The sequence below is a fragment of the Tinamus guttatus genome, unplaced genomic scaffold (genome assembly GCF_059628265.1).
Source record: "Tinamus guttatus ecotype Peru unplaced genomic scaffold, ASM5962826v1 Tinamus_guttatus_pri_ptg000141l, whole genome shotgun sequence".
Lineage (NCBI taxonomy): Eukaryota > Metazoa > Chordata > Aves > Tinamiformes > Tinamidae > Tinamus > Tinamus guttatus.
The window spans coordinates 1476996-1503583 of record NW_028288675.1 but is presented as its reverse complement, the minus strand read 5'-3'; the positions used below and the strand labels follow the sequence as shown (position 1 = coordinate 1503583).

The following is a 26588-nucleotide window of genomic DNA, read 5'->3' as shown; positions in this document are numbered from 1 at the left end:
TTCACTCATCCCTTCATCTTGCCATGACTTCCTTTCCTTCAAACAAAAACAGTGGTATGGACTTACATCACAGTGTAGCCTGTGGGGAGCATAAACATTGTAAGACCAGGGGCCACCAAATCCAGGTTTGGATCCATAAAAAAATGCCCAAAATAGAATTTGACATTTTGAATATGGCCAGAGATGGGCAAAGGTTTATTAAGCAGGAAAACATTGTGTCTATATGGAACACGTTTGCACACCACCAGAAGATTTGTGAATAGAGCTCATGTAATTTGGGAGTTAGCACTAGCACATTTTAATCTGTTGTATCTTTTTCATTGATACAGCCCATGGTTAATCAAGGAAGAAAACAGTATCTCTGTTAGGGGAAGGAAGGTAGGATGAGATGAAAACAAATGTGCATAAATGTTTTTTTCAGTCATCATGGCTGAATGTCAAATATTCAAGTGTAACTTTGACCTTAAACGTGAGAGTCAGGGAGTTAAGCACAAAAGAGCTGTTCAGCTAAGACTGATGCAAAATGCCAGAAACTTTGTGGGATAGCTTGCAGACATCCCACAAGTGCCTGGTCTCCACACCAGGTGCTCAGGCCCTTGCTGTTTCTGTGGGCTAGGAGCATTGGATCTCCTAGTATGTACATCTGCTGTGGCAGGAACGTGAGGAGGTGTTACAGCCTGAAGATGACAGCAGAATGGCTTTGCAATAACTTTGTGCATATCTATAGCAGATGCCAAAGAATATGTGATTTAGAATCATGGGAGGACGTGGGGAAACTATCATTCCAGCCAGGTCAAATCTTTCCCCTGCTGTAGCTCACTTTCTGTTCCAGTCAGCAGGATCAAAATGGAGGGAGAGCCTTGAGATGGAGGAACAGGCCTTTTCCTTCAGAATAAAAACCTTTTAAAACTGCATTGAAGTGAGACTTTAACAATGTGAATTTGGACTAATTATGTTGTTAAAAAAGTGAAAAGGTTTTTCTGTGTTCTGAAATGCATCATTTGGACTTGAGGGCTGCTCTGCTGAAGTCTGCTTCGATTCTGCTTAGTCTTCCATGACCAAATAATAAATGAAACTCTGTTTTGCCTGAGTGTCTAACATTTTAAAGCGGACACTGGAACTGAGAGAAGCTATGACCTTCAGAAAGATTCATGTTCATAAAAATATAAGTAAATGGATGCCCCATCTGCGAACAGGACAGCATTACAGCACAGAGGTGTTCCATTTCCATGCTAGTGTTAATTACAAACATATATTGAGAGTGATTTAAAATTAATGGCCATTTTATAACAAACTATGCTCTCCGCAAGAATGTATAGGTTGAAGTTGTTTTCTAAAATTCAGAATCTTGCATTATCGGAATAATTTTGTGAATATATCTCACAGTAGGCATTATTTTTTATTTCATGTACATTTCAAACACAAGCTTATCATTAATGCATTCTCCCTGTTTTGAGTTATATACTTAGGATCTTAATGTAAGCAGGATAAAAAGATATTTTAGAAGTAACTTATGTAGATAGATATTAAAAATAAATCATCTTTATTTTAGATATCTTTGAATTCAAAGAAGATTTTTATCTTATCTGTCACTGAATAAGTTTAAAGGATTGTTAGCCTATTAGTAAATCTTTCAGATGTATCATTTTCTAGATTAAAATGCCTTTTCCCTGAGTTGCTTGACAATTAAACTATGGATCACAATCTTTTCTTCCTTTCCAAGGCCAGAGTCCTCGGAAAACCTCCTCCACAGCTATTAGAGCTTTGATATGGATAAATACTTATATTTTCAAGGAGCTAGGGAAAAAGTCATTGTTTATTTTTTATGATTCAGCAAGATAATACTAATAAAAAATAGATACAATCACAATGTTAGGAAAATTTTATATACTAGCCATGATGATTTTGTGCTAGTGAAAAAATATTGCTTAAAAATTTTGTCACTATTACTTTAGGTGGAAACTGTTAATATAGAATGTTGCGACATATTCTTAGAAAAAAAATCATTTAGGAGTTTGATTTACTCTGACAGAAAAATAAATTGGTTAGAAACTATTCTATGAAACAGTAAAATAAATTAATTTTTGGTAACACTACCAACTAATGCCAAACACTTATCTCCTATCAAATCAAAAGGAAACCTCACTTGCCCTGTATATAAAATAATAATAATAATGGTAATAATAAAGACTGTATAATAGCATTACTATACACGAACAAAGATAAAGCAAAGCAAAGAACCAATGTCTACGTAACACTGATATGAGAAGAACAAGAAGACAAGAAATGCACCTCTGGGTGCCTTCCATGCATACTTCCATGTCTGTCATAAACTTATCTCGTACTTCAGGTTAGACAGTGTAGAGATTGGAACATAGGTATATTTTAAAACTAGAAGAAATAGCTTTTAAAATGCATCCATAAAAGCGTTATTTTTTGTGCACTCATTTTCACAACCGAAAGTTGCAGCCCCCGAAAGCCAAATTCGGAATCCACAGTTTCTTCAGATAGATAGTAGCAAATAGATGTAGAGCTGTACCCATTCATTAATATCTCCTGCTGCAGACTGCCCAGTACTTTCGTACAGAACTGTCTTACTGTTACTAGACTCAGTCTGACACATATGTGGCACTGGGAACATTTCAAATTTCATTTTGTGTTTCACATGGCTATGCCACCTCCTGGTAAGGAATAGTTCTATGAATCATTATAGAAAACTGCTCCATTTCTGGAGCTGAATAATGTAACCAGGTAACCATTTATTGGCATTTATCACTGGGATAAAATAGAGACTGCCTAAATCTGCTTGGTCAGTGGAGAGCTTCTTCTATCTCATCCTGTCTGCAGAGATCTGAAGACCTGTGCTGAAAGGATAAATTGCAGGTTAATCTTGTGCCTCTAATAAAAAGTTATAAATTGGATTAGGTAGTTTGGAAGCCTGATTCCCAGAAGCAAGTCTTTAGATTATTTAGAATTGAGGTTCCTGTTGAGGAACCATTTGGGGTTGGTTTGTTCAGAATGTGGGTGGTGTGAAAACTAGCAGTACAGAAAGTTTACATAAAGTAAATGTATTCAAAATGCTTAATATGCATTTGCATCAAACTTCTCACATGTGAGCATCTGGGATTAGCTGCCTTTAAAGTAAACTTGTAAGGTAGTGTTAAAGACTTACCAGCTCTTGAGAATCGCAAAATCCATTTTGTGTGACAGACATACTGTGAATACGCTACCATACCATCTACAAAGATCAACTGCCCTCACTGCAACAGCATATTCTCTGCATCCCAGCTCCCCTTAGAGATCACTGCTGTTTCATTCTGTTAAGGCATATAATTTTGATCCTAGCTCCAATGTGATTTTAGGCTGGAAAAAAAAAAAAAAAAGTCAAGCAGATCATCTGACTAATCATTGTAGACAAACACATTTTGGAGATAATAGTAGCTCCACCAGAGGAAGCACAGATCTGAATTTTTCTTCTTTATTCTTGCATGCTTTCATGAAATGAAGACAGGTATTTTTAACTTATTGTTTACTGTAGTGACTCTCAGTATTTATTATGACTACTATTATCTTACAGATGGGGGCAGATTTGTCTTTCAAAAGCAGAAGTCTGTTTTTCTTCTAATCCATTATAAAAGTTTCAGGAATTTATAGCTGAGTTCCCCCAAAACAAATTAATAACAAAGGGAATGCATACAGTGCTCTTGCTTTAGAAGGTTTCATGCTATTTAGAGATAAATGGCAACCATTTTCTTCCAACCTTCATTTTGACATTTTAAAAGATAAGATGTACCTCTCAGTTTATATCAGCTCACAAATATGTCTGAATATCCCTTTGGCATCTCTTTCAGAAATGTCAGATTTCTAAGATGAACAGGAAGGTAAAAATTCTTTTTACTGTTTCAGAGCACCAATTTGTTTTTGAAGAAGGGAAAGTACTACTACAGATAAATAAAAAAATCAGGTGTTAAACAAAAAATAGATTTTTCAGTGCTGAAATTAGTATTTTGCATTCAGTTAAACTCTTGTTTCATCTCTGTGCTGAGGATTTGGAGGTGAAGCATTTTGTTTTTGAACAATTTTATCTTTTTTTTTTAAAAAGAGAATGCAAAAGAATTATCAAACTGAAGAGTCCCTTCAAACTGAAAAATCTAGTTGTCCAGCTGCAGACCATCAGAAGGTAAAGTCTGCTGCCTTTTGAAAAAGGAGCAGCCCATAGTTCTTTGGCTAAATTTCACCATTGGTTTAAGATGTGCAGTAAATGACACTTATCTTGTTCAGTATTATCAACTCTACTACCAGCAGTTTTGATTTTATAGAAGTAATTAATTCTATGTTGATTATTGTTAACCCTGCTGATCTTCTGAGTTCTCAAGAAATTACTACACAAAGTGATATTGCTGTAAGTAAAACGACCTATAAAATTTCCCGATAAAATCTGCTATCTTTTAAACCTGGTCTTTAGGACTTCCCTTGCATTTCTTTCAGCAGTCATTTCAGGTATGATTTATTCTGGAGAGTCTCACAATACAATCTCAGTCATGTAAGGCTATTTCAGCAGGACTGACAACAGGGAGGACCTTTGAACTATGACCTGCTAATCCCTCTGTTACTATAATCAGAATCATGTAAAAGCTCTTCAAAATATATACATACACAGGAAAAACACAGAGATAGAAGGTTAAATGTCACGTGGGGATAATGGCCTTTGTAAGCAAATTCACAATAAAATTAAAGCAATTTTTACATTTCTTCACAAGCTACATATAACGAGTTTTCTTGTTAATCTGAAGCAGGTTGTAATTCAACATTTTTTTTCTGTGCCACTTTATTCAATAGTGAAATAAAGTAGCAGGTTAGGAAATGATCAATCAGTACTCTACTAGGCTATGGAATTCAAACATGTAAAGAAGAATGGAAATTCGATTCCAGATTACTGAGGTCCAACTTTTCAAGAGATTTAAGAGCCATCTCATATGCATTTTCAATGGGATGTGGGGTCCTAAACTGTATAGCGACATCTGCTGATGAAACTTTGCTTTCCATGAATTCAACAGCCAGATTCCAGCAATTGTGAGGGAGTTAACTTATTTTACTGCTGACCATAGTTTGAAACAAACACAGTATAATAGAATGTAATTGAAAATGGCTTCAGTTCCCCCACCTGGAATTCAGATTGTTTCAAGACACTTGATAAAATTCCTTTTTCAGATATAGTTGATCTAAGACTGAAGTTCATATATTGGTCTAGTCTGCAACAACTAATAGCTAATGTTATTATTTTTTCAATGAGATTTAAAGGTCCATTCCAAAAAATATAGGTGCTGCATATTAGTTTCTCAAATGCCTTTTTTTTCTTTCTTTTTGAAAAGATTTTTATTGCCCCTTCTCTCTGACTGTATAAGCCTTCCTAATATCTGATTCCGTACTCTAAGCTTTCCTGAGGAAATGATCCTTTGTTGCTGCTCTTAGTACTTGGATTTTTCCTTCTTGATCCAGAAGGCCCCCTTGGGGATGAAGCCCAGACTGCCCTCATGTGATTCAGACTCCCACCACACAACGGTGGTCCAATCCAGCATTTGAATTTAAATAACTAGAAGCTACCTAAACATGCCAGCTTGTTCTCTTATATTCACCAAAATAAGGGATCTCTGCAGCTCTCCTTAAAAGAAAACAAAATCAGAGACATGGGTTCAAAAATTTTAGCAAGATGGAAAATGTGAGTCTTGATATTCTCTGAGTGAGACAAACCACTCTGCTTCAAATATTTAAATATTTCAGAAAGTGATTTATACTAGGTGTGCAAGGTATTAAATAAGAACTAGCAAAATATAATGAGTCTTATTTAAAAAACATTGGAGCTTAGCTTCTGAATTTTCCATATTTCTTTCACAGGGAGACTTGTACTTCACAGCAGGTTTTGAAAAATGGTTGCAAATGGAAAAAAAAAACAATGCATTTGATATTTCTCCTTTTTATTATGAACAGCATTTACATAAAATAGTAGATTTGTTTCTTAAAAATTCATTCTCTTTTGATGCTGTCTCTCATTTAAAAGCATTATAATCCTAACAATAGATTGATATGGAAATGGCTGTAATATCACAAAGGAAGAACTTTGACTCTAAGTGAGATACAAGCAGTAGTTTCTTCTGAATTCTTCAAGCAAAAAAATTTGTTTCCATACAGATGACTTCTTTACAAATAAAAATCAAACATGAGAGGCTAAAACAGAAATAAAATAATGTTTTAAAATAGATTTTTGGTCAACTTTTTGATCTTATCTTACAATTTGGCCTGTTGCTCGTAATGAACGGTAGGTATCTTATGCTAAGAACATCTTTGAAGTTAGCATGTATACTGTAAAAATGTGACATTTACTTGATAAAACTTAGGGCATCAAGAACATGAGAAGAGCCAATATGTGTTTCACGCTGAGAGAAAAGTATAAAATCCAGCATAAAAAGGCTACTCTCATCCTTTCCAGAGCAATTGTCCAGCATTTAGGGATATGTAATAGAGGGAATTGCTGAGCCAGAAATTATGTCTTTGTATTTAAAAATCCTGAAAGGACTTTTATTTTTTTTTCCTCCATGTATTTGCCTGGTCCTTATTATAATCTAGCTAGAATCATTGGTAAAATCATATTTTCTTCATACATCATTTTCTACATTAGTTTTACTTCAGTTTAGTTTAGTTAAACAACTAGAGAAACTCTACTTTGTCTTTTCCACAGAGCCCATGGTAGTGTGGTGTATCCTCCGAAATAGATGCTACTATAATCCGCCAATGTGCATCAAACCTTAGAATGCAGCATTAATAGCTTCTATTATTTTACCTAGTAATATTATTTTTGTTATTCGCTGTTACTGTATGCAGTCCATTTTCTTTGAAATAGTTAACGAAATGGCTTGATAGGATGCTGCTTTTAGTCTACAAACTTCCCATAGAAATCGATGTGATCAAAAGATTGATGTAATTTCTTGAAGTATGAATCTAAAAGATTAATGCAATTTACTTCTTTAAAACATCAAACACTCTCTATTGATCAAAAATAAAACCAATACAGATATAATAACAGAAAAGGAAATTAAAAGAATACACAGCACCATATGTAATTATAACTGCCTTTTCTGAATTCAATTGTTCAGTCAGTTTTCATGCACCATCCTCTCCATATTCTATAATCTCTATTCTATTTCTTTTGTCATGTAGAATTGGTTGCTGCATAATTTCAAGGCCTATTTTCCACATTTCATAAAGAATATTACATTTTTATAACTATCAGTCACCAATAAATCTGAAAATGTTCCCTCACAGACATTCCTAGTCACGGTTTTATAAGCCCTTAGCCTGCACAAAGACTACCTTTTAACTTTGAGAAGTTTGCCAATATACACGATATGTGTTGAGAGGTTTTACTATTTGCACTTTAATTACATAATCTGTGAGTACAACAACACTTCAGTAACTTGTGATGAGTCTAGAAGTCTGTAAATTCTGATATCAGTGAACTCCTTTATATGTTGTTCTCTTTTATTATAATTTATTCCAGTTGTATTTGTTCATTCACACATAGTGGGATATAATATGGTACAGAAGAGAAGGAATATCTGAATGTCATCCATCTAGAGAGAAGACTTATGTTACAGCTCTAAATAAATTAGTCTCTCTTATAATTGGCACCTTCGGGCTCATCAGCTTGCACATACTCCTTCAAACCATACCCAGTGCACTTACAGTAGGTGTTCTTTGCTCATCTCCTGATGAGCATTAAACTGTACATATGTGCTTGCTTACAGAGCCTATTTCAGACAGTCGGGGGAGAGAAGCTTTCACCCCCACTTGCCTATGTGAAATGTCTTTCCCTATTTCCTCCTCTCTCTCAGTATTAGGCAAGAGCCTTTGTGTGTGGCCAAAGAGGAAAAATGAGGCGTATCAGTGGATCTGACTGTATTCTTTATCTCCTGAAGGAGGATAAGGATTTCAGACCCTCCAGATTCTAAGTGATTTTAAATCTATGGTGATAATTTGCTTTAAAATTTATTAGGTAAGTCTAGGCTGGCTCAGTGTTGTTTATTGCACTTGGAGGAGACTCTTCTCGCTCTTGTTTGAGTTACTGTGTATCCTGCCTTTCATCATCCAATGTGTGTGTCTTCTACTCCTGGTGTAGGCTTTCTGTGCAGGTGTGGGTGTAGGTGCAGGGTTTCTGTGCAGGTGTAGATTGGATTCTAAGGGACTTTTTTCTCACTGTTCTGCTCAGCCTTGTGATCCCAGTTCAAGGGGGACAAAAGACATAATGCTAGTGAAAGGTTTACAGCTCCTTGTGCCTCCGGAACTGGCTATATACTCATGATGAGGCAAGAACCTCATCAGACTACTTGATATTGGTACCATTATTTCATTGCAATTATTCACTACAAAAGAAATTCTGCCTTTTTGTCTACCCTTGTATAAGACAAGAGTACAGAAACCAGAGGAGAGAAATGAAAAGTCCGTAGTCAGGTGTAACAGCTGGACACAGGCATGGGCATAGGTAGTATATTTTTTGGTGGAAAGCATTTTCGCCTGGGACTGAGAAGAGTGGTTATTTTGAGAGCATCAGAGGTCTGGGAATGAGGAAAGGTGATACACCGGGGCTGAGAAACACAGCAGATTATCATATATCCATTGTGCAGTCCTTCACTGAAGGCTTCTAATCCCTTGTCCCCTTTCCCTATGGTAAACTCCTTACCATACACTGAGATACCTGCCTGCCTACCTGGTCACAACAGTGGTGAATTGATAATGTCACCAGGTTAAAGCCCAAGGCTCAAGCCTCAGCTTACCACATGGTGTTGATTTATACAATCATGCTTTCTCTTTTCCGCTCCCTTAATTAGTATTTAAATATTCCAAGTGAAGTGGAATAGGTCGAACAGGAATGATTAATGACCTGAATCCGGAATACTCTATTTATTGGAGTGTTTTTCTGGGAAGTGGAACAGACAAGTCAAAATCTACCTGCTCTCTCATTTAGAGCAGACTGCACTGAGATTTCTCACATCCCAACTGAATTGCCCTAGCAACAATATTATTATTTAAAAAGGAACAATCTTTTTTTTTTTTTCTTCCAGCAGCATGACTAGCCCACTGCTTTTAATACACCTAGCCTCCAAAAGGCATTTCATATTATTTTTCCTGCCTTTTCTTTTTTTTAATGCCTGGTTGTAGGATGAAGGCTGTAATACAAAAAATAACCATGAAACAACATAAATACAGAAAACTATTATTTTACATTTGAATGAGTCTGCATGGTTTGGTTTATTTATTTATTCTTTTTTTTTTTTGGGAAAGTGGGAGGAATAACCACTGAACTGCAAAATCAAGTGCCCATTCTTAACAATGGATTCCTATGTTTATTATGCCTTACGAAAAGCTCAGCTTACAAATATAAAGAGTATTTGATCTAGGCTGCCAGCGCTGCATGCTCACCACGAACCCCGAAAGTGGCACTGTGTTTTCCTCCTTGCTACCAATCATCAACATTTATTTATATTTGTGAGACCTTATGAAAAATCATATTGCATCCTCAGTGACAATTCTGAAGCTGGAGAATTTGTAAGAACTTACAAAGCTTTAACTATTTGGAATTTGGCAATTCAGTCTTTTGCTATGAAGGTGATATTTGTGACCCATTGGGGTAGTTCTGTGCACATGAGAAATCGTCATGTGGAGACAGAGATATATATCCCTGAAGTAATCTTTTTATAGAAATACATAACACCATCACGCTATAGAAATATATAACGCTAAAACTTTTTTAACTTCCTAATCTCATTGAAAATCAATAGCAATCACGATCCAGAGTGCCAGGAGGTTTTAGCAGACATTTGGTGGTGGATTAAAATTGGATGGCTGAAATTGTTGGACCTTCAGCTGCACCCCCTCCACCCCTCAGACGGATGTGGCCTCCCCCAAAGCAGGGACATATGATCTGCTTGTGACTCTGCTCCTGATTCACTGAAGTGTTTCTCTGAGTATACCGAAGAAAGCTGACCTGGATTTTGGCTGACCATAAGACAGTACAGTGAAAACTGTCTAATGATAGGAAGATGTGTGTTATATGGGTGGGAAGGATGCCTCAGAAGTTCAGAAATCTATTTTCAACTTGTTGCTGAATGCAAAAATAAAAGTTGCAAAGGCCAAATTTGGTATGCTGCATAAGGCAATTTCAAAGGTGCAAAGCCTCCTACCTCTAATTGCCTTGCTGAACACTGGAACACTGGTGTAATTGCCTTGCTGAACACTGACTGCCTGGGCAAGGGCTCTGCTCAACTGTGGCGCTTTACTGAGGAAGGGCAAAGTCCCCTGCTTTGCTGAATTGATGGATAATATGAGACATATGTAGCTCCCTTCTTTCTGTACTGTGCCAATAGAGTCCTTCATGGTACTATGTGGCATGAAACATTGTTCTCTCTCAGGAGTCTTTAAAAAAATTCCTTCAGACATTTTGCATGCTAGTAGCCATGTACATCTAAGAATGAACAAAAATCTGTTTTCAGGGTTTTAGGGTATCCTATTGGGGCTCTTCTAAGCCATTCAGAAGCTACTGTTCTGTAGATGGCATCCAATAGTACTGTTAAAAATATCTTTGGTATCGTAAGGCACCTATAACAACACTAGGGACTTACTCCTTGGCACTCAAACTCTTTGGCAAGTGTCTGCACTCAGAATCTCCATCAGTGTTTCTTAGCTTGACTTGTAGGCAAATTTGGGTGCATAGCTGTTTGTTCCCACTTCACTGAATGAAAAATGATGGATAAAATTCTGTCATACTTCAGTTGTGTTGTCTCTGCAGTGTTGCTTAGATTGATAAGTTGTAGGAAAGTATTTTTTTCACCAAAGCACAAACAACTCTGAGCTTGAAAAACTGGATATACTAAACAGGAAGGAATTGCCTTTACATAGCAACTTTCCTAGCAGAATGAGCCTATGAATGGTAATTATCCATATGTATAATATCTATATTTATATATACACAGACACTTTTAATTGCTTTTGTTATAACTGTGCAAATATCTGCCATTAGTATATCATTGGAGAGATGTTACGATTCTAATCACATTTGTCAAAATGAGGCAATGCCTTTCTGTTCTCTCCCATTTATCATAAAACCCGACTGATATCCCCAAGGAAAAAATAAGTGCATAATGTGTCATTTATGACCTGTTACATGCACAAATTACTTCCCTTTGTATGCATGACAGTAGGATAACAAAATGTTATTGATCTGAAATTTGACCTCAGGAAGCTGATCTTTATTGCTAGTTGTCACTTGCAGATTTTCCCTCCTGCCATGAAATGTTTGATTCAAAAGTTAGAAGCGGTGAGTTCGTGTTTTTTTTTTTTTAAGAAAGTAAATAAATTACATCTTAGTAGATAGATATTATTCACAAGCAGAACAAATCTACAAATAAAACTATTTTTCATATAAGAAACAAAAAATGTGTAATATGCAAGTCTTGTTCTGCTTGTTTTGCTGTTCAAAGAAGCAGCTTTCCAGGTCTTAAAACAAGACACTGATCAGTGTCAGGATGCTTGTGCCAAAATCAGGAAAAACAGTGAAAATCAGGAAAATACAGACAATGCATAACATTATAAATGAAAAATGCAGAATAATCAAGGGTCTGAAATTGAAAACCTTACAGTTTGATCGGTATGGTCAACAATAGGTACATCAATTCCTAATTAATAATTAGCAATCAGGGCACATCTGTCTGATACCAACACTATCATTCCCAGCATTTACAGATACGTATGAGATACAAAAAGTAGGTTTCAGTATCTTTTGAGAAAAATGTTAACACTTTATGTAGATTACCGAACAAACTCAAGCATCTTTAGCATGAGAATTGGAAGACTTGTTATTCTATCTTTTTTTTTTTTTTTTTAGCTATAACTGTTTATATTTACAGGTAGTACCACAGATCTCATTCTTTCTCTATATGCATTAATTTCTTTAAGACTATCCAAGTAATGATTCTCCAATAGAAGCTATATATATCATGTGAGGTCAAACATCTGAAAGTCTTCAACATCTTGTACATTAGCTGTAGTCATATTTGTCATTTCCAGTGTGAAAAATGGAACTAAATCTATTTGTCGCTGTGTGGTGCAGCTCTGTCACTTTCCAAACCTCAATTATTGTAAAGAAATTATTAGCTTTATAGATTGTATCAGTTGTGACACAACATGGGTGAACTGAGGGTAAGAAGCAACAGTTTGAACAAATGAGATATTACTTGATTCCATGAAAGTTCAAATCTTTATGTGGTGAAGGGTCTTTGAACTCACTGGCATTGTTAGTAAGAGTTGGTACAGATGGACTCAAGCAGACCAGGAACATATGTAAGATATCTGATTTTTTTAACAGTAAGCTAGAAGTAAATATCATAAACAAACTGAGGAAATATGATCTTCTACTGTTGTTGACTGTGGAATTATGAATATTTTTACTGTTTTTCTATCTTCGAGAAAACAAACACCAGCCAGGATTGTTTAGATTAACACTTTCTGTTATGGGGAAAATGATATGATTGATTTTCAAATATTTTCACGTTTCAGATACCATAGTTTTGATTTTGTGCAGAATTAACTGTTCTTAGTGCTCTAAGAGGGAGCAGATTAAACTACTAGTGTTAACTGTCCAACAAACAGTTAAGGTGTGACAACTGCTTACTTAGTTAACATACACACCCCCTGTCCTATCACCTTTCTAGTATCTAGTATCTATATTTTGCACAGTTAAGTCTGCCTTGGCACTGTAACTCTTGTTTATTAGGAAATTATTTCATTAAGTGAAAAATGTTCTAAACAAAAATATTTAGAAATCAGCTACAAGCTTCTTCACAAGTTATAATCATACTGGACAGATATATCATTTATGTTTCTGTTAGAGGAAATAGAGAATAAATATTCTCCTTGCTATCGATATGTCCTTGACAGCAGAATTTTAGGCAGATATTGAGTGACGTAAATACGTTAGCTCCATTAAAGGCAATGGAAATACACTTAATCACATCACCTGAGAATCTGGCCTACAGCCCGTAAAAAGGCAATCCTTTGGAGAGTAATAATATTTTATATTTTCATCAATCACTCTTCTAGGTCTGTAGCTATTCATGACAGGCTAAAAATGCCATATAATAATCAAAAAAGCAAGTCCTGGCTATTTCACCGTGTTTGCTCCCAAATCAACTTTATTAATTGTGTCCCTATTTCAGAAAATATATATATATATATTTTCTTCTGGAAAGCTCAAGAACTTGTCTTTAATATTGAGATATTTTCATCCATGTATGAATGTAAACATTTTGAGTACATAAGAATTTTAAAACAACACTCATATTAGTATTTGTAGGCTCCATCATTCTGTTTCCTTTACTTTTAATATTTGTCTAGGACGTATGTCTACTACAACAACAATTGTAGATGGTAAGAACGGATCTCTTCCTACGACATCGATGAAAGTGGGCAAGAAATCGGTTACAGAAGACCTTGTGACAACGTTCAGCTCACCAGCAGCATGGCTTCTTGTGGTTGCTCTGATTGTGACTTGGTCAGCAGTAGCTATTGTGATGTTTGACTTGGTGGATTACAAAGCCTTGGCAGGTAAAACTCAGCGTGTTGTGATTCACATCTTGTACATTAAAATTTAAAATTTCATTGAAGAGTGTATATTGTGTAAATATGCATGCACTTCACCATCCTGGTACCTGACCAGTGTCTCTACTGAGTTTGCAGCAGAGGAGATGCTGCGGGAAATGACAGAACATATTAATTTGCATTTCATGCATCTTTATAATTTAGATCTCTGTTTTAAATCTCTGTTTCTTCATCCTAGAAAATGTTCATGTTTCCAGCAATATAGGATGTATCTGAGCATACATGGTCAGATTTCATTTTTCCAATAATTAAATTATTCCAAAACTAATAAAGTAAATTACTAATTCACACACTTGTTATAAAATCATTCACAGCTGTCTTGTGCATCTGACACCTTATTACACACTTCTGTTACAAGAAATATGCAAAAGATCATTTATAAAGATGCTAAACCTAAATTTAGTTTTTTTAAAAAAATAGGAATGCAAGAACGGTTCTTTAACACTAACTGTCAGATCCATATCTTAGTAATCCCATAATTTATCTCAGTTTAAGACTAGACAAACTGACTAAGCAACGTCAAGCTTTAGGATGTTTATTGACTGCTGAGGGCAAAGATGCAGATGAAGACATGTATATGTAACGCAAGGACTGTGTGACTGAGAAATGGAAAGAAAGGGATGGCGTATAGAAACGGTCTCATTCTAACTTGATTTTTATGCCTTGTATTTAGCAATGATATCTAACAGAAAATAAACTGTGTATCATTTTTGAGGGGACATAATGTTCAGCAAGTGACTGCAGAAGCAAAACTTTTGTGAGGTACCCCGACTGGTGCAAAACATGTAAGTGAAAGAGAAGATAATTTATTAAGGCCCTTTGCTAAGTACGCAAGCACTCCAGCTCCAAAGTTATCACATCTGTCACTGTAACTAACTAGGAATTGAAATTCAGACTTCAGCCTTTTAACTCAAAACAGATTGTGTTAATATTTCCCAGTTAATTTCCTGGACTTTATTAGTTTACTGATAAATCTATAGAATTTTTGTACTCATATATCAATAATGACCCCAAGATTTACTGAAAAAGCTTTTGAGCCATAGACAGAGCTTGAAATAAACCTCCCAATCCCAATCCTGGATCAATGGGTGGTATAGGAGCTTGAATTGTAAAGAAAACTCAGGAGAAACCTCTTTTAAATTTGTTTGCTTCCCATTCATCTTTGTTCTAGGGGGAGGTCACTTGAGTCCCAAGAAAACAGAAAAGTTCCTTCTGAGTAATTCTCCCAAAGCTGGGATTACATTTTATTTTGGACTGTATCTACTTAATGCTACAAAGTAGAGGTAAACCAAGAGAGAAAACAGCATACTCTCTTTTAAATTTTCTTTATAAACAATCAATCAATCAATTAATCAAATTAATAGCTTTTTTCAATGAGCAGTCAGGAACTAGGGCTCTCAGTCAAAACAGTCAAAACTCTCATCCTAAACTAAGCCAATCCTGGCCTAGCTGCCAGCTCATGAATGTTCACTATACTACTTAAGGTAATATTAAGCAGTGAGAATCCATGCCTGTATTGCAGACTGAAGGAATCGTTCTAAGCAGATGGAAATCTGATGTTCATGTTGCATTGGTTAAATGAGCTTAAATCCCAAAGGCTTTAATGGAAACTGACATTTTCAGACCAGGCTGTAGAAATAAAATAATGTAAAATTCGGTCTGCAGGGTAAGTTCATATTTTGTGAAAATCGCTGAGAGATGATGCTTTAGCATTTTGGGTTCATGAGTTCATTTCTTTTTCTTCACAAAGATATTTCTGTTCCTAAGTGATTAATTAAACCAGCATTTGAATTGGATCTCAGCGGTGAAATGTTAAAAGAAAGAACTGTTGCTCTCCTTCAGCCCCAGATTTATTAGACTGCTTTCTATATTTACATAAATATAACAATAGCTACACAGCTCTCATCATGGCCCCTGGGTTTCAACTCCTGAGTTCCTATTCAGTCTAAGTTTCCCAGGTAAAGCTCACTGATTTATACAAATACTATGGAATTAGCTAAAGATTTCACATAGACCACTGTGCTGGCCTTATTCATACTATGGTGATTTACACCCTGTAATGCTTTGGCTCTTTGTATCCGGTGGAACTGGAGATTTTTTTCGTATATGAAATAGACTTGGGAATATATTTTTACAAAATATACTTGGGAATATATTTTTAAAGAGACTCCTTAAATCTAAAACCCATGAGATTTTCTCTTGGGTTTGACATTGCTCCTTGGAGAATCAGACCTGCATAAAACACATGTAGTAGTTATTTTCAGGACTATAGTTTTGCAAGCGTGATTAAAATAAATTTCGTGTTTCTAAATATAAGTGGACGATGTGAAAGAAATTATATTCAATTATAGATTTGTATATATAACACAGTGTATATTCAGTGCATTTTTGTTAGTATAACACTTGCCTTTCATAGGTCAGTGCATGCAGTTTCTTTCCCATTTTCCATAGCTAAATTTCCATGAAGTTTAACTTTATTAAATATGAATAGCACATGAATGAGGAAGCCTCAGAGAACTGAGCTTGTTTAGTCTAGACAAGAAGAAATTAAGGGATGACCAAAGAGAAGCCTATAGCTACTTGAAGGGCAGTTACGAAGATGGCAGATAACAAATAATTTCCATGTAGAAGCAGTGTACGTGAAGGAGTAATGGCCAAAAAGGAAGCCAATGGCCAAGGAAGTTCAGGTGGAACATTGGCAAAAAAGGTTTTACTGGAAAGATGGTGTAGTGCTGCAACATACAGCTCAGAGAGACTGCAGATTCTACATCACTGGAAGTTTTGAAGAGTTTGGTAGAAGCTATGACCTGCCTGATCTGGTGTTAGCAATAGTCCCCCAATGAGAGACCGCACTAGATGAACTTTAGACATGCCTACTGATCAACAGTTCTGTGATTGTATGATTTCATGAAAATATCTGTTAGAAATAACCTACCCAGAAATCTCGAGAGTGACATGAAGACCATTAAGAGGGAGATTCTCACAAATGGGCACTGAGCCTGTGGACCTCTGTAGTTTCCACTTCCTACTTAGTATAGTTAGTCCTTCTGATTTTAATGCAGTTGTTTCCACAGTCTCATAGTTGCATGATTTAAAAGCAGACTGCTATCACCTACAGAGCCAGACCTGACCAGGTTTGCAGGAAGCTGGGGACATGCCCTGAGGTGGCAGAGCTCTGGTAGAGCTGAGTGAAGCTCTGCCTTTCTGCACACCTTCCTACTGAGGCTGGCCCTGACCTGCTGAGCCCTGTCATCAGGGTTCAACCCCTGCACCAGAAACCACTGTCTCTGTAGCACAGCTGCTTCTGCTAAACAGGCATTGGAGTCTTTGTTGTTACTGAATTAACTTAGAAAAAGAAATAGTAGTGAGCCACCCACAAGATGTGAAGTGCACTGCTGAGGAATATACATAACCTTTAGGTTCTGAAAGTTTAACTAATTACACCAATTGAACAATTACTCTCAATTTGATTTTCAATATGTTATAGGAAAATGTTTCAATGAATGCATATAATATTGGTATATTTGTTTTAACTGTCCAATTTTCACTTGCTTCACCAGTATAGTCTCCATATTGTGTCTATGATTACAGAATACCGACCCATAGAGTTCTGTCCTTAATTACCACCATTTCATGTCCTTTTACAGGTAAATGATCAAGTTGGGAAGTTTGACTGCTTGTAATAGATGAAATTTATCCCAGATGTAGCTGTGAGGCAATGAGGTGTTTGGTTTCATCCTAAAATAGATGTAGTAAATTACATTTTGGAGGGCCCTTTCTCATAGAGAAAGAATCTATCTGAAAAGAAGCCCCTAGAACAAAGGGAGAATAACATTTAGCTTTTAGGTAGCTACATTGAGACTACATCAGTCCAAGCTCCACTCACGGGAGCATTTATGGTGTGTAAGTTTACATGTCCAATAAATGATTGTTTTGCATTCAGTAGGTGATGGGTATAAAAAAAAAAAGTCATGTGGACTCTGCATTGTAGGGTGCATGGGAAAAGGTATATACCTCTGGGTATATGACCAGAGCACAAATGGAATTTACAAGTCAGCTTTGGCTGTGGAATGGGGTAAGCATGAAACAAAAATTAGGTCAGTGCCAAAAGTTTCTCTCTCTCTCTCTCTCTCTCTCCTATCTATCCAGAAGAAAGAAATTAAAATTTTCAGTGTTTCACATTAATGTGTTATGTTCCCTCCTTTGAGGAAAAGGAATGAAAGCTTGTATTCCTATCATGTTATATGGTACAATTATAAACCTGACTGAAATATTTCTAAAGTGGTTTGAAGGTGATGTGCATTACAAAAGCCAGAGACAAGGCACTATGAATCTCATGCAGTATGTAGAGTATATGAATATGCAATAAGAAGTATACTACATCGGAAGCTCTCATGTATATTCCAAGTATTTACAGAAATGGAAAAGAGATCCATTTTGGTTTGATGTGCACTTTGTGACAGTTTGTTATTACCCATCCCTTCTGTTAGAAAATACACCTCATTAATTGGCTCCATAATTCATGAATGTATTTCACACGTCTTGTACACATAATTCGATTATATATTTTAATTGGTACAAGTAACTAAATAATTTAAGAATATCTTAGTCCTAAGGATTGATTGCCCCAGCAATCTACATTTGCTAATGGACTAATAAAATGTTCAGAATTCCGAGCCATCTCCGTAACCAATTACACCTAATTAACACCACCCGATTTTCAGCTCCAGTGTTCAATATACAGAGTGAATTGGTAGTGATTTTGCTAGGCACCTAAAAGCCAGACTAAATCAAACTTATTGAAACCTCACCAAATCTATGAAACCTAAAACAATCAGAAAGTAGTCTAAGTAAATGAAAGTACATGCACACATAGCATAGTGAGCATGTCATCTTCTTGTGACTATTTTGATAACAGAAGAAAGAACAGGGTTTTTGTTGTGGCTACTTCATTCTGCTCAAGTACAAACATATGGAGAGAAGCTTTTAGAGATCTGCGACAAAGGTAGATCTCCATGGGGGAATTGCCTGTCCCTAGCAGGAATAGAAAGCAGTGAATACAGGCATGGAGCTGCTGGCTCCACTGGAAATGGCAGGGTCAGATACTCTTCTTTTTGTGCCCCCTATCTTTTTTTTAAAAAAAAAGTTAATGGTAAAGTATCTGACCAGATTTCTGTGAGCTTTCTCAGGTCAGACACATTTCCCTACCTCAGCTTATGGTTGCATCTATTACTATCTTTTTGTTACAGAAAGCTTTTGAGTGAGCTTAGACAGACAGGATTATATGTCCGTCCATATTTTCCAGTAGAGAAAAACGATGACAATTACAAAGTTGTTTTTTCGCGTTAGATATATATCTTGGAGAAAACAATGAAGAAAATGATAAAAACAGCTCTGAAAAACTTGTACTGCATAAATGGCACATAGATATTTATTTCCTCACTCCCAGCACAACAAAGCTGTAATGTGTAAGATCTGTATGGTGAAGAATGTCCTTCATCATTAAAATAGGAGGGAGTCACCAAAATACAATTATTCTACATTTTTCTTTTCTTCCCTGTGATCAGATACACACTTATTTTTCTCCTCAAATATTTTTACTATTGTGGCCAAATGCTGCAGTCATTCTTTTGGGCTCATGTTCACTGGAAGATTCTAGTACTGCAAAAATAAGAGTCAATTATATTTATTCTTGTATTTTATGCCAGTATATCCAGTATTTTCAAAATTAGTAATACATTAGCCCTTATTCAGGAAAAAAAAAAAAAAAAAAAAAAAAGAGAATGTATCTTTTGGCTCAGCATCAAGGTAAAAGAAACAAATAATTTTTTTCTCTTGGCATAAGAGAAATGTTTTATAGCCTCACTAAACTGGAATAATATTTTTCCATGCTATGCCCTAGTCATATCTCCCATAGAAAACAGTAGAAATCATATGAAATTATAGGAATGGAATGAAAAAAGAAAAAGGGTTTGACCCTTGCTGTGCTCATCTTGTATTTTCTCAAAGCTTGATACTATAGTCTTCTTAAATGTGATTTTTACTGTACTCACAGGCTTGTCAGTCTATAGGATGAGTGAACAGCACACACACTTCAAAGTTCTAAATTAAAAATTATGTTGAATTGGACGGGACTTCCACAAATGTACCCCGAACCCACAAAACATTTTTTTTTTTTAACCATCTTTCATAATGGTAAAAACAATCAAAGGTGTTTAAAGCAAATTGCAGTCTAAAGAATGGCTACCCTGATGACATCTTATTACCCGTGTTTCACCCTGCAGCAAATCTTACAACTAAGTTATAAACTCCTGGAGAATTAGTTTATACTGGAAACAATGACAGACCATGAAATGGAGCAGTGCTTCAAATGCTGAATTTGTCCCAAATAGTCTAGCATATCCAAGATGATGAACTGTGATAAATCTAACTCCATGAGGTCATGAAGTTGAAAATGACTCAATGAATAGGGAAGAATCTAAGATTCTACATGAGTCTTGTGTGCTTAAATGTGCTTCATTGAATTCAAAACACAAACTAAATTTCTGGCACATAATGGTATCTGTGAAATTTCTAATTTTAAAGAAACAAACAGTAATTTATTACAGTAACAATTGCTGTATTGTAAGTCTTGGGTTATTTGCTAGTGAAGAAATCCAGGTAGTCCAATTGGATTTAATTATACATAACATGTTCTTTTCAGCAATAGAATGTTTGTAACTTTTGTGAAAATACCTGTGTCTTATTTTACCGTATTTCCCTCATATCTCTGATGCAGACTGTATTATCTCACACCTATAGTGCAATGTTTTTCTTTTTAACGAACTCCAATTTCGGCATCGTAAACAGCAGCCCCACAGAGATGAAATAACTCCTCACTTCACTCTGTAACTACTTCCTTTAGTCAAGTGACAACTGCGAATGTTCATTATTGCTAATAGTCTTTCTTCCTTTTTTTTTTTTATTGGCCTTTCTTGGGTTCATGCTGTTGTCATCCACTATAGCCACCTATTCACAACATTGTGATGATCCCTGTTTACCACCTGGTAAAGACATTGTGCCTGCAGTGTTCTGCCTCAGTGTGTGCGTGTGCGGTCTGCTCACCTAAGATAACAAAGCATGAGCAACAGCAGAGTGCCCCTAAGCAAGAGCACAGCAGATTTGCTAACCCCCACATCTAGCCGACTAAATCTGCGGAGTTAATTATAATAGCATCCTCTTAATTCTTGCATCCTGTTTGAAACAGATATGTCAGCTAGGAGACTGGCATCAATCTGCAGGTTCCCAGGCATCCGCGATCGATAACCTGAGAGATAATAATTTTATCCTCATAGATACTTTTCTTAAAAAGGCCATCACACAATTGTTTATTTAACTGCCTTTATAATACAAAGTGAAGGTCAGTATCCCTAATCAGAAAACTGAAAATTTAGAATGAGCAAAAAATAAAGCTTGAAATTATTTTAGATAAAATGCCTAAAAAAACACCTAATTAGGGTCAATCCATCAAATCAGAAGAAGCCTTTCAGCTGATATCAAGTCAAACTCTGCGAGTCATATAAATTTAATGTAGCCCCATGCTAAACATACATTCATGTCTGCGGATGGCTGTATCAACAGTATCTGAAACTACTTGATACTTGATGACACTGTGAATTTCCATTTAAGTTTTGGAAAGTAGCTTCTACTTCTAATATAACTACTTTGTTTTCATTGAGGGTAAAATGCCATTGTCCACTCTCAGTCGAGGTTTCCTCTGAGGACCTGACCTCAATATAATTATCTAAGGCTGATGTTAGAAAGATCCAGAAAAGATTTATACTGCAGACTGTAATTTTCATATTTACATTTTAAGTACCTATAAAATGGAAATTACTGGGAAATGTTGAGTCTGAGTTTTCTTTGACATTGGCTTTATGCAGGTATCACAGAGTACAATTACTTTAGTACTCTATATACTAGAGTATCCTGATGCATGAGGAAATATCTAATCTATGATATATAAAAAGAGTTTTAGAGACACCTACACTGAATGAACCGGGGTATTAATGACAGAAGAGTTAAATGTACATTGAACAATATGTGTGAAAAGGTTTTATGTGTCAGATACCACTCTTCAGAAAACCAGAGAATAGAAGGAAATTGTGATCTATAATTGCCAACGTTAAAAATATGTAAGTTTTCAAGCTAAAATATTTTATTAAAACTAGGATATGTTTTATCATTGTTTAAATCACTGTTAAACTTTTATATTTTATCAAATGTGACAGAAATTCTCCATCTTCATCAGCTGCACCTTGTCAGTATCAATGGATTGCATTATATCTCATAGATCAATCTTTGCACCCAATAATTACCATCATTTGTAATTTAATTGCATTCAAATCACTAGAGTCAAAATATGTAATTGATGAAAATCCCACAATCATTAAGTATTGCACTGTAATTCATAAGAAAAAAAAAAGGTTTAAAATGGGCTAAACTCTGAGTGTATATTCAACTGTTTGACAAGCAAAAATGATTGATAGCGGGCCACATTCCTGGTAGGGTTATTAAGACTGGAATAATGACTGAAGTGATTTGCACAGATGAATCAGTTAGTCACATTCTGTTGTGTGCTTCAGAAGAATAAATGACACAAACCATGAAACCTAATCAAGTATCCTCAATGTACAATAACAAATTATATCATGCGTTTAATCAATTCCTGCTTTGAAAAGTCACTGTTACAGAACTTTAGTTATATTTAAAAATATTTAATAGCCACCAAACCAAAGACAGTATCTATGTCAGATATCTTAGTAATCTAAAAATAAGGTATAATGTCCATGCTATTTTTTTAGGCTTCATTTATAGCCTGGATTTTATAGCCAATGGCAAGACATGGCAATCTTCAGAAAGTAATTCATCTCACCCTAAAAAAAGACTCAGAGGAAGGTGAGAGACTTGCCTTCTGAAGGTGAAGCCAATTCTTGAGGGAATCTAGAAATCACTGGGTACTCAACATCAACTTTCAGGTATTTGTAGCTAGATAGGATGAGCTTGACATAAACTGTGATTAAATGAAATGACGTGCTGTCAACAAATAGGCTTCAGTATTAATTGCATGTTTCATTCTTGAATTCCTGAGCTTAATTTGCTGAGTATCTGTTTTCTCTCCTTCTCTTCCCTTCCCTTCCTCCATCCACACTTAACCTTTGTATTTTACTACAATATTGCTAAGAGGAACACTTGCTTCAATCCCATTTACCAGCTGAGTAAAAGGTAAAACTTCACAGGGCATATCTACCTGAGAAATACTCTGGATCCATAAAGGCTCTATATAATTTAATTATAGCTTATTTTCTTCCTCTGGAGGAAAATTTGAATCATGAGTTTACCTCTTCGGACTCTGCACTTACCTTTAGGATATCAGAATTTGTGTGTTCTGGCCCTACCTGAGAAAAAACTGTGCAGGACATAGATTAAAGGAAAATCCATACTATAGAATTGTATGTCCGAAATACAGTACAAGTCCACATTAAACCAAAAAAAAGTAATGAGTCTCCTTTTAGAAAGCACTGAGTCCACAGGTATTCCCACTAAAATCCCTTTACGTAAGTGTTGCATAGAGAAGAAGGGAGAAAATGGTCTGAAAAACTTTTTGATGTTTTATGTAAATATAGCTGATATAAAAAGCTGTCTAGTGACCAAGTGAACAAGTAAGTTAGTTTTAAAATAATTTGTGTTCTATGGCCTGCCAAGAGACGAAAACCCAGAAAGAGATATGCAAAGCACAGTTAATCCAGTTTGAATATACTTGATTCCCAGAGCATTCTAATAATACATCAGCATACTATACCCTTTATATCTAAAGAAAAAAAATAAAAAAGAAATAAACATGGTTCTACATCAAATCAAAATGTCAAGCTTAAACTTTGCTATGAAAATCTGCATTCTCCCAGTTACACACTGGAAATGATTGCCTGTCTTTGCATGTGTGTGAAGAAAATGGCATCTTTCTCCCTACTTGTTTTACCCTGAATTGCTTTCTTTCCTTTGTTTCATGTATATTTTGCTCAGAACAACCTGAGAAAGCAAAAAAAATCTGTGGAAAAATAAAGAAAGAAAAAAGGATTTGATCAGTAATTCTTTCTATTTCAGCAACACCTGACATGGTGTTCTTATGTATTTTTGGACATATCACCCGTAGCACTACTTTCATAAATTACTGGAGTCATACAAAATGCTAAACAAAATATCTGCAAACAGGAATGCTGCTTGCCAGGCCTGTGGCACCTGCATCACACCGCAAGTGGATCCTGAGTTTTTTCTGTCAAATTCAGATTTGCAAATACCGTTAAAGGTGCCATCTCTAGAGTCCCAAACTGCCGTTTTACAAACTTTTTATATTAAACAGGATTTGCAATTGGGATCTGTTAGCAGAGAGGTGGCTTGAGACTCTAGTCACTTACAATTTCTAATCCATTTTCATAGTTTGCTATGAAGTTGTTATGAAATCAAGATTAGGATATGAGGCTGAGGGCTCTGATTTTATCAGAAAAGGTGGCTTGCCTTGGGTGGTTGCAATAACTTCTTCTGCTCTTGATCTTCCCCTTCTCTGAGCAGTTCCCATTCCTGCTTGGAAGAACAGTTCTGCTACCTGTATCACAGTTCCTGAACTGCTAATTTATAGCCCAGGATATTAAAATGAGTTGATAAAAAATTTTTTAGTTTACAGTAGTAGTTCATAAACAGTGACTGTAAAAACAGCTGACGCATCCCTAAGCAGCCAATGAGTAAAGTGTGAGTGGGTAACCAAAGTGGGAATCATGGCAGTTATCGTAAGTTAAACCATCCCTGTTTGCGAATCAAAACCTCGATTATACTAAGACTCCTTTGGCCGTGTAAATTCTATTAGCTCACTTAGACTCTTTAGCATCTCTAGATTAAAATATAGTACAAGTGACATGTGAAGCAGAGCTGCAGATTTATTTTTTAATTGCCTTAGTACAGGTATTTATTTTCCTGGTAAATTGTTTAGAAGGATATCTTTAGGAATATAGTTGAAAAATAAAATCCCTGGATTTCAGTGGATGAGGTCAATGCAAGTAAATATATTCCTTACAATAAGCAAATTAAATGCTCCATGGTAAACTACTCAAAATATTTTTGAACTTTTTGTTCTGGTGGCAAGTGTAACACACAACAGTATAAACTCCAAAAAATATTAATTATAATATTTCTTCAATCTAGATTATTAGAAGTATTTGCAAAATAACAATAGCAAAAAAATCAACCTGGTCTTTTCTTTTTGAGATTAATTATAAAAAAAATAAAAGGAATTATTTAGATAGAGCATCTTTATGTTTCAAATAAAGTTACTTTCCTTGTAGATCTTTTTTTCTAGCACTTTGGAAAACAATCGTTCATATTGTTGCCATCAAAGAAGTTGCTTCAAGCCTGCACTTTGTTTGTCTTTATAACACACTAGCTCATATCAGAACTTCTAGAACTAGAACTTGGCTGGGTACTGCCAAGATTCACCTTGTGAGTCAGAATACTGCCGCTAGAAGTATTTGCGGAAGTTCACATTTAATTTCTTATACAACTATGTTCATACAAAAAGATTGTGGTAAACAGAACTATAGTTCTCATTTTGCTGCTATGAGATTCAATGGCTATATTTCTATTGAAATAAGCAGGAGCAGGACTAGGCCAATAATTCAAATAATATCCGTGATTTACCTCTGAATGCCTACATTTTTGGGAAACCTTCACACAGATACAGGAAGCATTCAGGCTGACATTCCAAGTATGGTGAATGACAACATTGGCTGAATGACAAGTCCTCTTTGTCTCTCTTCCTAAGCAGTATTCGGTATAAATTTCAAGATAATAAAGGTCCATGGTATACATAGCCTTCTCCTTCTCATCCTTTACATTCACTCCAGAGAAATGATGTGACCGGTCTGTGCAGTCAAGGCTCAGAAATTTCCTCAGCCAGGATTTGTGAAAAGCAAGAGCCATAAAGTCAGATGTGATGGGAGTGAGAGACAGATAACAGTGTATCCTAAATAGATATCAAGAGATAGCGAACCTGGGTAAGAAAAAAAGAAGAGGTCTGAAATGAAGAGATTATTGAAGAGGATGAATATTTCATGGAATCAAAAGTACATTTAGCTTCAACCCAAGTAAGCCGCAGAAGAAGCACCAGAACTTGGAGAGGGCTATGAGGCCATATTATCCACTGGGTTCTGAATCACTCTACTAGCTGTAGTTACTGTAGGACAGATTTTATACCAGTCGTGCACAGAAAAGAGACCAGTCCTTGAACTCTTGGAAAACAAAAAATAACTTTCAAAAACTGTGTGTGGTTTTTTTTAAGGAAGTAGTATAATTAGACTTGTATGTAATGAAGAATAATTTTAATCACCGAAGGAGTACTTTGTTCAAACCTTTTTTTGTTTTAAACTCTGCACTCAGGAAGATCTGTTAACAAGCTCAGCACAGAACCACTGAGAATCATTCATGAGGCATTGGAAGAATCCACTGATTGGCTTTATGGCTTTTTTTCTTTACTGTCTGACATCGTATGGAGTGATGATGATGACAGTGATGAAGGTATTCATAATGCAAAGACTTCTGTAACTGCTCTAACTGCTGTTTTACATGCGTTATGTTGGCTTACTCAGCTTTTAACCTCACAGCGGAGAAGGTCAAACAAAATGAAAAGTGAACGTTGCTGCTAATAAAGCATCTACTGGCTATACCAATCAGTAAATTGGTCTCTTTGTTAGCTTTCATCTTGTGTTTAATGTACCATTACAGAAAAGCTGTCAGAATTAAATATTACCATTAGTACATCTTGAAGTAAGAGTGCTAATTTACACAAGACTTCA

The 26588-nt window shown here is 35.7% G+C and overlaps 1 protein-coding gene across 1 annotated transcript in view; it reads left to right on the top strand.

The window, feature by feature from the left end:
- TRDN (triadin) overlaps positions 1 to 26588 on the top strand; it is a 270244-nt gene that overhangs the window by 69974 nt on the left and 173682 nt on the right. The window contains exons 3-4 of the mRNA XM_088521987.1: positions 13444 to 13653; positions 26173 to 26310. Coding sequence (XP_088378113.1) covers positions 13449 to 13653; positions 26173 to 26310 — 343 coding nt within the window. The 5' untranslated portion in view covers positions 13444 to 13448. The remainder of the gene's footprint in view (positions 1 to 13443; positions 13654 to 26172; positions 26311 to 26588) is intronic.